We start from the raw sequence: 11174 nt of genomic DNA, 5'->3' as shown, positions 1-11174 counted from the left end.
GGGGGGGGGGGGTCTGAGGAGTGATCTGCAAGATCAGGATGGACAAGCAGTCATCAGTTCAGAGCCACCGGCTGTCAAACCCTGGCAGCTCTGTGATCGTGCGTGCCGAGCGGGTCAGGATGGAGAGCAGGGAGGTAATTATATGTAATATTTACCAATCCTCTGTGTGCAGCGCAAACACTGGAGTGATCAGCTAATCACTCCAATGTTTGTAAACAACTGGGGACATATAGTACTGTGTCCCCAGTTATGAATGAACAGGAAGTGCTTTACATCACTTCCTGTTCATTCATGGGTTTCTCAATGGGGATGAAGCTTCTACCCTTTCATAAACTGGATGATAGTAAATGTTTACCATCACCAGTTATGGCTAGGAAGCCTCTGTACTGAGTGCTTTCCATAAAAAAATTCTCAATTTCTTTTTCATCGCCATGCACATGCGCTGCAGTGCGTTGTTATAACGCATCACAGTGCTTGATTTAAAAAAAAAAAAATATTTTCCATTTTTAAATAACATTAATTTAACTGTGTGGCAGCGTATGGCAATGCATTGTGATGCATTGCTGTGCATTGTAATACACTTTGTTGTGATGAAATATACGCCTGTATCATTTTATCACAACACAAACACCAACACAGCGCACAATGATTTTTTACATAAGTCGCTTATTCACAGTTTTGCGTTACTTCATTTTCACAGTTTCACAAAAGGCGCAATTCAAAATGTTAAAATATTTGTTATTTATTAACTCAATACAGTTTTATCTTTTAGATTTAGTCGGAAAAGTATTTTTGTTTGTGCACTGATACTGATTTTAGTGCTTTATCAATTGAATTGTGTATTTTTATCGGTTTAATATTAATTTGATTAACATTTGGGCAATTATCGCAGGACTTACAAAATAAGTAGCACCATCTTTTTGTTCTACCAGGAAAATGGCGCCGCCAGCTGAGGTGTAAAGCCGGAGGGCTTAACAGCGAAAGGGTTAAGGATGGCCAAACTTACTATAAAAAATTTTTTTCCCATGTCCCTCTATGTCTGTCTATGGGGAATCGGATGGACATGGACATGTGTCTCGTTACATCAGATTAGCCCTGGCCTGGCACTATCGGGTCCAGCGAAACAGATCTCTGATCTGTTTGTTTTTCCCGGCCTGGCCGCAGTTGGGGGTAGCCGGGTGTAAATGGATGTCTGTCCGTTTACACACGGATGACCACAGACTTGTATTGAGCATCCAACTGGGTCCACCTGAAAAACTGACTGCAGATCCTATCGGACCGCCTGTGTGAAAGGAATGTTTGTGTAACTACATATCTGACAGTTGTGAAACCTGGTGGAGTTTAGAGCGAGGAAGGACCGTTTTTAAGTCACTTATTATTGTTATTATTATTTTGATACAGGATTTAAATAGCACCAACAGTTTGCTCAGCGTTTTACAATATAAGGAAGACATTACAATCACAATAAGACAAGATGGTAAGGAGGGCCCTGCCCGTGAGGGCTTATATGATCTAAAAGATCATATTCATTGGAAGATCTTCCCGCATACATTACGTTCACAATTTATTTGGTTGTGTAATATCTAGGATGTGCTGGTCCTGGTGCACAAGTATCAGATTCTATTAATAAATCGAAAAGGATTCATCACACACCAGTTATAATTTATGTAACCAATGTTTTTGTTGATTGTATTTCCATAGGCCGTCAGCATTTCCTCTTCTTTCTCTCTCTGGTCTTCCTGGTTTTCCGCAAAGTCCCGCTCAATCCCTTCAAGGATATCAGCAGAGCGCAGCTGCTGCTGCAGCAGCTCAGACAGCATTGTTACAGGTAGTCTATTGCTTATTTTAGCCCCTGTACCACCATACGTGGACCGTTGCTGCTACTTTTCTGAAGTGCTATAAGATGACAATTCTACTCAAACTTATAACTATTTATAAAATACACAAATGTCTGCACCACTATATTCAAAAGTACATCCCTAAATGTACATTGCCTGGCCAGACAAAAAAGGTCACACACTCTACACTCACACACGTATGATCACCTTTAGCTTTGATTACGGCATGCATTTGCTGTGGCGATAAGCTGATGAGCTTATGCAATGTCACAACATTTATTTCCATCCAGAGTTACATTAATTTTTCCCCAAGATCCTAGGAAAGTGATGATGGGAGAGTTGGACCACTGTGTTAAGTCTTCTCTAGCACATCCTAAAGATTCTCAATGGTGTTAAGGTCTGGACTCTGTTGTGGCCAATCCATGTGTGAAAATTAAGTCTCATGCTCCCTGTACCACTCTTTCACAACTTGGGCCCGCTTAGTCCTGGCATTGTCATCTTGGAATATGTCTGTGCCATCATGGAGGAAAAAATCCATTGAAAATCTTTTGAAATCCCTGGTCATTCAGTATATTCAGGTTGGCAGCTGACCTCATTTTTTGGGGACATACCATTGCTGAACCTAGATCTGACCAACTAAACCACCCCAGATCATTACACTTATCAAATGGAAGGCTCTTAATTGCTTAGCTAAATCCAGGTAGTGACTTTTTTGGGGGGCTATGCAGTGTATTTTTTAAATGCAAGCTGTGTAAGTACCTGAATTTTGGTTGATATCAACCTTTTGCAGTCCCCTGTACAGCAGGAATCAGAATGGGGAGGGAAAAGAAGCAAATCAGTTGTGCTATAGTGTTTATGTTCTAATAAGAGACAGGCTTCTAGGAGGAGAGCGCAGAATGAGAGAAAGATGATCCCATCATTCTGTTGCTTCTCCTTTTACTGTCCATTCACAGGGAGTGAAAAAGGAGACCTGTAAGTGTTGTACTGAATCACGTTGTCCTGTCATAAAGGATTGTACTGTTTGGGTCAGAGCTGAGAAATCTCAGAAATGGATGGAAAGAAATACAAATCCTTTGGCAGGAGTAGCAAATAATTTTTATATATACACTGTATGTATTCTATCTGGCGTTCAGCCTTAAGTCCATTAGCTTTGTCAGCGGCTATATTATCTGTTAAGTACTCATCATGTAAAAAGTGTCTGTATTATCTCTTTCTCCAGGCACATTCAGCTTCTTTGGAAGGATTCTCAGCACAAGCAGATGCCTTCGCTGGTTTCCCTACTGGACCTGGAATGCCCTTTCCTCTTCAGCCGGGATTGCCACAACGTGGCTGGCAGTAGCTTGAGAGCATTTCAGACAAAGCAAATTCTTCCATTCACTAACAATTGAGAGGCATAGAATAGTCATCAGTATTTCAAATCCCTCATAGTGTATAGATTTCCATTTCTTCCTTTATAATTTTTACAAGGACACATGTCTGAACATTGTTGGAACACTAGATATTTATTAGCAAAACCTGACCAAAACCTCACATCTTTCCAGTACTGACCTTTTCAGATGAGGATAAATCTATTTTAATAGCATTTTTTAATTATTTTTTTTAAATACTATGTTTTCATATGGTTTTACAGAATGAGTAGTGCTTTTATATAGCTGTGGTGCTTTTAAAGTGCTCTCTGTTGTGGCAGATGGAAAGGCGGCCATTATTAGACAGCCCTCGTCGTTTCCTAGAAGCTCATGATATCAGTGCAAATTTTCGTAGTACACTGAAAGGCTACATTCTCAAAATTGCCCCCTCGCCCACCAGATGTCTGTCCCCACTCTATGTGGTTTTCAGGTACAGTTCTAGGCAGACCTGTTCTTAACCCATCTACATAATGCATTTCTTTAACACTTGGAAATGTTACTTTTTATATTAACTGTACAGAAATCTTACATTTTATTGTCTTTGCGTATTAACTATTTTAGCAAACATAACCAGATATGATCTCTTTAACTTGGCATTGGGAGACATATTTTATGTCCGTTTTCCGGGTTGGGGAACAAGTGTGCTGTTCAGAACCTTTGAAAGTTAAATGTAAAAAATAATCTAACTTTGATAGCCCTCAAGATCGGATGAATATGTTATAATACAGACAGTTAACACAATATGTGTCATACAAAAAATCTGTACATGATATTAAACACTGATCATATACTTGGGTGCAGTATTTATTAAAGCATATCTAAAGGCAAAACATGTTTTTTATTTAGACAGAGCAGAGAAGGGTTAAAAATCACTGTCAGGCTTTTTTTTTTCTGCCATCTATGCTTGGGATATTTTTTCACTTCCTGTCCTGGATACGCAACAGGAAGTGAGGATAACTTTCCAATGTCAGAAATATCCACTCTTAGTTGTCACAAGAACAAGTGTCCCCATAGTAAGATTTCCACTCTTTCTGTTCTGGTGGCAACTGAGTCTTTTGTATTGACCTTCACTTTCATTCCTGGTGCTATTGGTCATCAAGACAATTAGAGCGAGTGAGTCTTCCCATTGGGGACATAGACAGTGATATAAACCTCACAGTGGTTCTAGCATCTCTCTACTCTTCAAACTTAAAATTGAAGTTTTGCCTTTAGTTATATTTTAACCATAATGAAAATACTTTCAGGGCTATTTTGGTGCAGTAGCTCAGCAGCCATTCAGAAGATGTTGTTTAAATAATACAGTAAAGGGAAATATGATTGGTTGGTATGGGCTACTTAACATGGCATATGTCTCCACTGCTCACTGTGCAGCTAAAGCAGCAGAAAATACAATGAAGATGTACAAAGTGTAATGACGATGTGCAAACTTTCAAAAATCCAGTAGCAAGCAATCATGCCTCTATTTACTGAATCAGATCAGGAAAGCAAACATGGTTTCCGGCACTTAGCTCTCTGAAGCTGGCCAAAGACGGGTGGATTTTTGTATGAACGTTAATGTGAAAAAGCTCATCAGAACGTTTAATGATGCCATCAGAGACTTGTAGAATGTCCTTCAAAATGTAGTTTGATTTTAACATTCAATTTCAGAAATGATTGAAAACCACATTCACTGGTAGAATTTTTATTGTACAAGAAAAAGTTTCCATCCTGCTCATTCATTTTTTTTCATCACTACAGTTTAAATTGATTGTTGATTTGACCCTATTAAAGGAGAGGTATTGGGAGAGCAAAATTAATGCTTTCCAATACTTAGAGACACCGGCTCTATAGATCGAGAGCTGAGCGATCACTGACCACTGAAAGCTCAGCTCATGGTCTTCTCCCTGCAGAGTGTTGACTGTCCTTCATTCGTCCTCACAGGGATTCCCCCTCCCCTTTTTTTTCCTCCAGCGCTCATTGGGGCAGGCACATCTGGCTCTAGAGAGGCAGAGCCAGCTGTCAACCAGCAGCGGGGTGGATGCTGACAATATTGTTGGGATCTTTCCCAGCTGCAGCGTGGCTTTGCATGGTCAGCAAATAGCAGGCTGTAGCCTATTAGATGCTGACTTTGGGTCACAGGAGGACATTAGTACATGTATTCCTGTGACCCAGAAGAGGACTAAAGCCAACAAAAAGGATTTAGCTATTAGAAAACCAAACAAACATTCTGAAATTGACATTTTTTGGAGGAAATTGTACTGGTGTATGGCCAGCTTAAGCTTTGCATGACCTTACCAAACAAGCAGTGTTTTTTTTTATTGAGTCATGAAATTCCGTAAATCCAGAACAACCAATCAGAAATAGAACTTCATTAGACTAAAGGTTGACTACTATGAGCTACTGAGTTGTGTTATCAAATAAATCGTAGTGCATCTACGGGATCAAACCTCCAGTGATGCTGTTGTAAACCAAACGTTTCTATTTTCATAAACTTTAAATGAAATTATAATGTAGAATATTTCGATTACTAAAAATATTTTAAATCTTTTTGATGGAGACTTCTGAGACTGTGTATAGTTTTTGTACATGGAATTGTTTTATTTGTGATAGCCTTTTAAGAGGCGTAATTAGCATGACATGAATTACAATCTTTTACAAGGTGACGTGTAATCATAAAAATGGAAAGGCAATTTGTTGAATGGAAAAGGGCCACGCTAACAATGATGTATACATATCATCAGGGGCGTCCCGCGGCCAGGTGACACTCTGCAGTGACGTCATCGCGAATACGCGTGACTTAATCGCGCATGCGCGGTCATCTAATTGACGCCTGCCGGCAGCCATCTTGATGATGGACGCCGCCAGAGAGAGGAGGGGTCGTTCAACAGGCGGGATGAGTTATGCCGCCGGGTCCCCTCCTCTCACCTGACACACTGTTGGGCTCTCGGTCCATGACCGAGTGCCCGACTTTTTAGAGGCATTTTGGTGTCACCCAGGTGCGGGCCGCACCCCCCTTGTGACGCCACTGCATATCATGGTCAGATGGCAACATTTTAATTTTTAGAAAAACTCTATCCCTCCTGTAAAATAGCTTTTATTGTTTATGAGGTCTCTGCGCCTCTTGTGCCTAGATTCCAGGGCACCAGTTTTTATTATGGCTCCTGTGTGTGATCTCTCTTTCTTGGCATGTCACAGCTAATTTCCCACAATGCAGCAAGCAGGAGCTTTCTCTGGTTCTATGTCTTAGCGATACGGCAGTGTTCTTAGACTTACACTGTGAGCCGCTTCCCCATTCCAGGAAAACATGTCAAGGGCTCATCGATTCTATCTGTGATTTTGACAGTCCCTCATTTTAAACCAATATCCTGATTTTTGCTCAAACTGTGAATATAATGGTACTGTATAAAATCTTTTATAATGACTTGTAGGAATGACAATTTTAACTGTCAATTATGTAACTGTTTACTAAGAATATTTGATTCTTCTCATCAGTCTCTGCCTATAGTATAGCTTAGAAAATGAAAATCACATCTGGCTGATTGCTGTCAAGATTATTTGCCATCACAAGCATGCTTGTTCCAGTTTCTCGATGATTAATTTAATCCATGAATTTAATTGAAATTACATTAGTTAACTTAATCGGGAAAGAAAGGAATCTGCTCATGGAAGCCAACAAAATTCAAGATGTCATATTTTTGGTGCAGGCTAGTCATCCGAATAATTGTAGTTGATGATGCTGAAGATACCCATAGGCATGATATGTTGGCCATCCAATTCAGCTGTTTTTGGCTGGATCAGGTGGTTGGTGTTCACAGACAGGCCTGCTGGAACCTTTTTGGAGATATAGTAATCATATGAGTTAGAAAATCTTGGCTTGCTGTCGTCTCCTCTAAGATGTGATTGAGAAAGTGGTGCCTGCTTGCGACTCCCCCACGCCCTCCATGTTTTAGATCGACAAACAGATCATGCCAGCACATCTTGCAGTTTTCTGATATCTCTGACCAGCTGAACACCCTTTTCACCGATTTTTCTATCACTTTTGCACAACATCTTTGTAATGACATCCTCCTTCCACAGTGGCCTAGAAACCTAGAAGTTGTGTTTGCAATCAATACCCTAATTTTTTGAGGGGACTGTATGGTCTACCTAGCCATATTTAAACACTCTTACCTTGTGCAAATGTGTTGTTATATCACCTCTGCTGTTCAAAGTAGAGGGTGTTATAGAAGTGTGTGTGTGTGTGTGGGGGAAGAGGGGTTAGATGTGGATAAGAGGTTATGAGGGTGATGAGATTTAGTAGGTAATGAGGTGGGTATGTTGTTGGCTGAAGTGGGATCTACAAAGGTTGGGAGTTTTAAGTCTGGAGCAGGGGATATGTATTTGCAACTCTGGGTCATGGCTCATATAATACACTAGGACATAGGTCTGTAAAGCGGCAGCACAGCTCAAATACACATTTCCATTATCAGTGCAGGAAGTGCAACCAACTGTACCACAGACTAGCACGTACAGTTTCTGATATGTTAAACAATACTTGGAAAAGGGACCAGCATGCCCCAAAAACTTGTGATCAGACTAGTTCATACTGTTAGAATAAACTGAACGTGCAACTGATCAACAGTAGCAGTAGTAGTATTACTATTCTCCCATTGCAGGTGTTAATGACGCACAACACTGTTCATTTTTTATGTTCACAATGGTTTAGAAAAGTAATGTATATGAAAATGTTTTGTTACTTTACCTCTATTCAGGGTATAAACTCTGAGCAGTTTGTTTTACTACAATAAATGGAAACTACAGTTCTGTAAATAATCTAAGAAGCTTTGTCCTTTGTAGTCTTGTATATTAATTTTTAGGTTCATGAAATAAACTGTTTTTAAATGCTTTGTATGAAACAATGCCATTCTAGTAACAATATCAGAAATAATAAATCCGATGAATTTGTAAACTGAAGTTTTGTGTCATTCTTTCAGAAATGGAAACATGGGCTCCCCTGACATCTGTAGTGGGGTTGGAGATGAAATGATAGATTTCCGCATGTAGTGATACCTGCCAGCAGTATGGAGGTCGCTGTGCTGGGAGCTTTGCATTGCCTTTCAATGCAAAGCTCCCAGCAAAGAGAGCAAGGCCTTATACAAAGGACTCTCTCACGCACTGGTTCCAACCTTTACTCTGATTCTATCCTGAACCAGAAATGCTAGTTGTCTGCTTGCCCTGATGTTTTGGCATACATTTTTTTTTTTTTTGACCTAGAACCAGTACAAGGAAATACAGTACAAGGAAATGTGATACTTTTACATTCATTTGCTGAATGCTTGTACTGGCTATGGGGTCTAGACATTTGGAACACTGGCAACTAATATTGTTAGAAGGTATCTGAGATGCACACAAACCTCATGGCAAAACATGTTTTTTTTTAAATTTAAACTGTTACACATGCTTTTCTGAACACAGAATGTAGCCTTCAAGTTAAACTTTGGCTTAGCCTACCAGGGCTTTTCCCCATAGTTCTCCTTAGGGTAACGGGAGGACACAAACTAGCGTCCTCCCGTCACCCTAAGCTCAGTATACCACGAGCTACAACTCGCGGTATATTGAGACGCCAGAGCGGATCCCGACATCGATGTCGAGATCCGCCCAGCTGCGTGAGTGACAGCTGGCTCTACCTATCTAGAGGCAGAGCCAGCTGTACCCGCCCCGTCCATTCCGCCAGTCGGCCCTGGTGGATCGGAGCGGGGAGGGGGGAATACAGCCCCTCCCCTGTCACGGCAGAGAGCCGTGACAGGATCGAGAAGTGAGCGAACACCGGCATGTGTTCGCTCACCTCCCGATCTACTGAGCCGCCCTGTGACAGTCTCATTGTCACAGGTCGGCTACAACTATGAGGTGAGTGAAAAGCACTCCCCTCAGTTCTCCTTTAAAGGAGAACTCTATTAAAATAGTTGAGGACTTCTTAGCAAGAGCAACTGTTGAGACAATAAACACTGATCTGGAGTATGAAATGCACTGCTTTCAAAGCACAAGAGTATGACTGGAGCCCTGGCTCCTTAAAGATTGAGATACCACTAGAACCTCAATTGCTATCTTCCAAGGCGGGCAAACATAGGATGGTTTTCCCACTAAACTAATCACTCGCCATATTTCCATACATGCTAAGAATTGCAACTTGTTTCCTCCTATGCCTTACACTATTTTCCCCACCAGCCCACACCTTCAGGAGATCCTCCAAGGAGAGGAGCTCTTTTACACCCTTCCATGGCTTGTCTTCAAGTCTATGAGATAATGAACTAGGTTGACGTCCACATTGGGCAAAATCCCAGGAAGAAAGAGAACAGGAGGTGTCTCATATAATCAATAGTTCTCCCAGTATGCCTCAGCAGGTTCCCCAGGCCTTCTTAATGTCTAGGTTATCAAACACCCATAACACAGAATGATACCTCTATAGCACACCCTATAGGGGCAGAGAAAATATGTTCTATGCTTTGAGAATCACTCCTGCTGAGGTACTATTAAGGCGACTACATCCCACTGTTGGCTACAGAATCACAAAATACAAAACAGAATTTAGCAAGAATACTTCAGCCATACAAAACAGGAAACCTTCATCAAGAATAGTACAGAAGCTGTAATCTTGGACCTCAAAACAGTGGCAGTTGTCCGGCTGTTTCTGGCTTCAATACTATGAGTGACTGTCTCGGAGCACACTTGCAGATAAGAAAGTTAGATCTATTACCTACCACACTTGTGTCAGGTCAGTGCCCCAGAAGTGGTAAGTCATTAGATAAGCATGACAACTAGGCAAGTAGCATTCTCAGGAAGAAGTCCGTTATGATGGCCTCCACGTTTCGTTTAGTACTCCTTCGCACCTTGACGAGGTTTTGTGCTACCAAAGGCACCTTTTAAGGTAAACGTGCATGCAACCCCAACTCACTGCTGATTGTGAGATACAAGAATTCCAGTAACGCATAGATACAAAGAGGGTCTAAATCCAATGAAATGTGTCTGAATCTGAAATCCCAAATTGTAACTGAAAACTATAAGCTGTAAAATATATATGCAGAATAAAACATATTAAACTTTACAAGGGTACTTATTAACAGCTTCTCTGGTTCAACTTACAAATACATATTGTCGCTACTTTGAGTTATTGGATCTGACTGCATTTAGACACACATTAGGTTAATACATTCACAAGCTGTACTAGAAGCCATATGTCTAGACGTTGGGGAAGAGATCTCTATGCATGATACTTCCACTGGCATTGACCTTTCCAAAGCTCCCTTCTGAAGTTGATTTTTTTTTTAGGATGTAAAACTGGGTTGGATGTTGCAACAAGATGAAGATGCAAAGACTTTATCATTCTTTGATGGGACCTGCTAAGTTCACTCACTACAGGTATACATGCTCATATACATCTTGTTCTGTAAAGTAATGACCAGCAATCTGTTTTTTCAGTCATTTCCCAGCGTTCCTAAACACACCATGGGTGTTAACAGCGATATTTCCGTGTTTGCGGATGACACCAAAATAGGGAGGGTAATAGACACGGACTTAGACATTATAACATTACAGGAGGACCTGGATAAAATAGGGGAGTGGGCATTAATGTGGCAGATGAGGTTTAATGTCGATAAATGCAAAGTAATGCACTTTGGAATTAAAAATAAACAAATGGGTTATACAATTATGGGTATGCCGCTGGGGAAGTCAGAAATGGAGAAGGATTTGGGGGTCATTGTAGACCACAAACTGAAAGGTAGTTTGCAGTGCCAGGCTGCTGTAAACAAAGCTAGCAGGGTCTTGTCCTGTATTAAAAAGGGGATGTATTGCAGGGACAAGTCTATAATTTTGCCACTTTATAGATCATTGGTTCGACCTCATCTGGAGTACGCGGTCCAGTTCTGGTCACCAGTACTAAGAAAAGATGTCCTTGAGTTGGAAAAAGTCCAGC

The 11174-nt window shown here is 40.8% G+C and overlaps 1 protein-coding gene across 1 annotated transcript in view; it reads left to right on the top strand.

Moving 5' to 3' along the window:
- Window positions 1-3549, top strand: part of PROSER1 (proline and serine rich 1) — a 34508-nt gene extending 30959 nt beyond the window's left edge. Inside the window, exons 13-14 of the mRNA XM_018560175.1 lie at window positions 1702-1828; window positions 3058-3549. Coding sequence (XP_018415677.1) covers window positions 1702-1828; window positions 3058-3177 — 247 coding nt within the window. The 3' untranslated portion in view covers window positions 3178-3549. The remainder of the gene's footprint in view (window positions 1-1701; window positions 1829-3057) is intronic.
- Window positions 3550-11174: the final 7625 nt, after the last annotated feature.

This window comes from Nanorana parkeri, unplaced genomic scaffold (assembly GCF_000935625.1).
Source record: "Nanorana parkeri isolate BGI_ZX_2015 unplaced genomic scaffold, ASM93562v1 scaffold436, whole genome shotgun sequence".
NCBI classification, from domain to species: Eukaryota; Metazoa; Chordata; class Amphibia; order Anura; family Dicroglossidae; genus Nanorana; species Nanorana parkeri.
The sequence above is the reverse complement of the archived record's forward strand: the minus strand, read 5'-3'. Positions and strand labels throughout refer to the sequence as shown.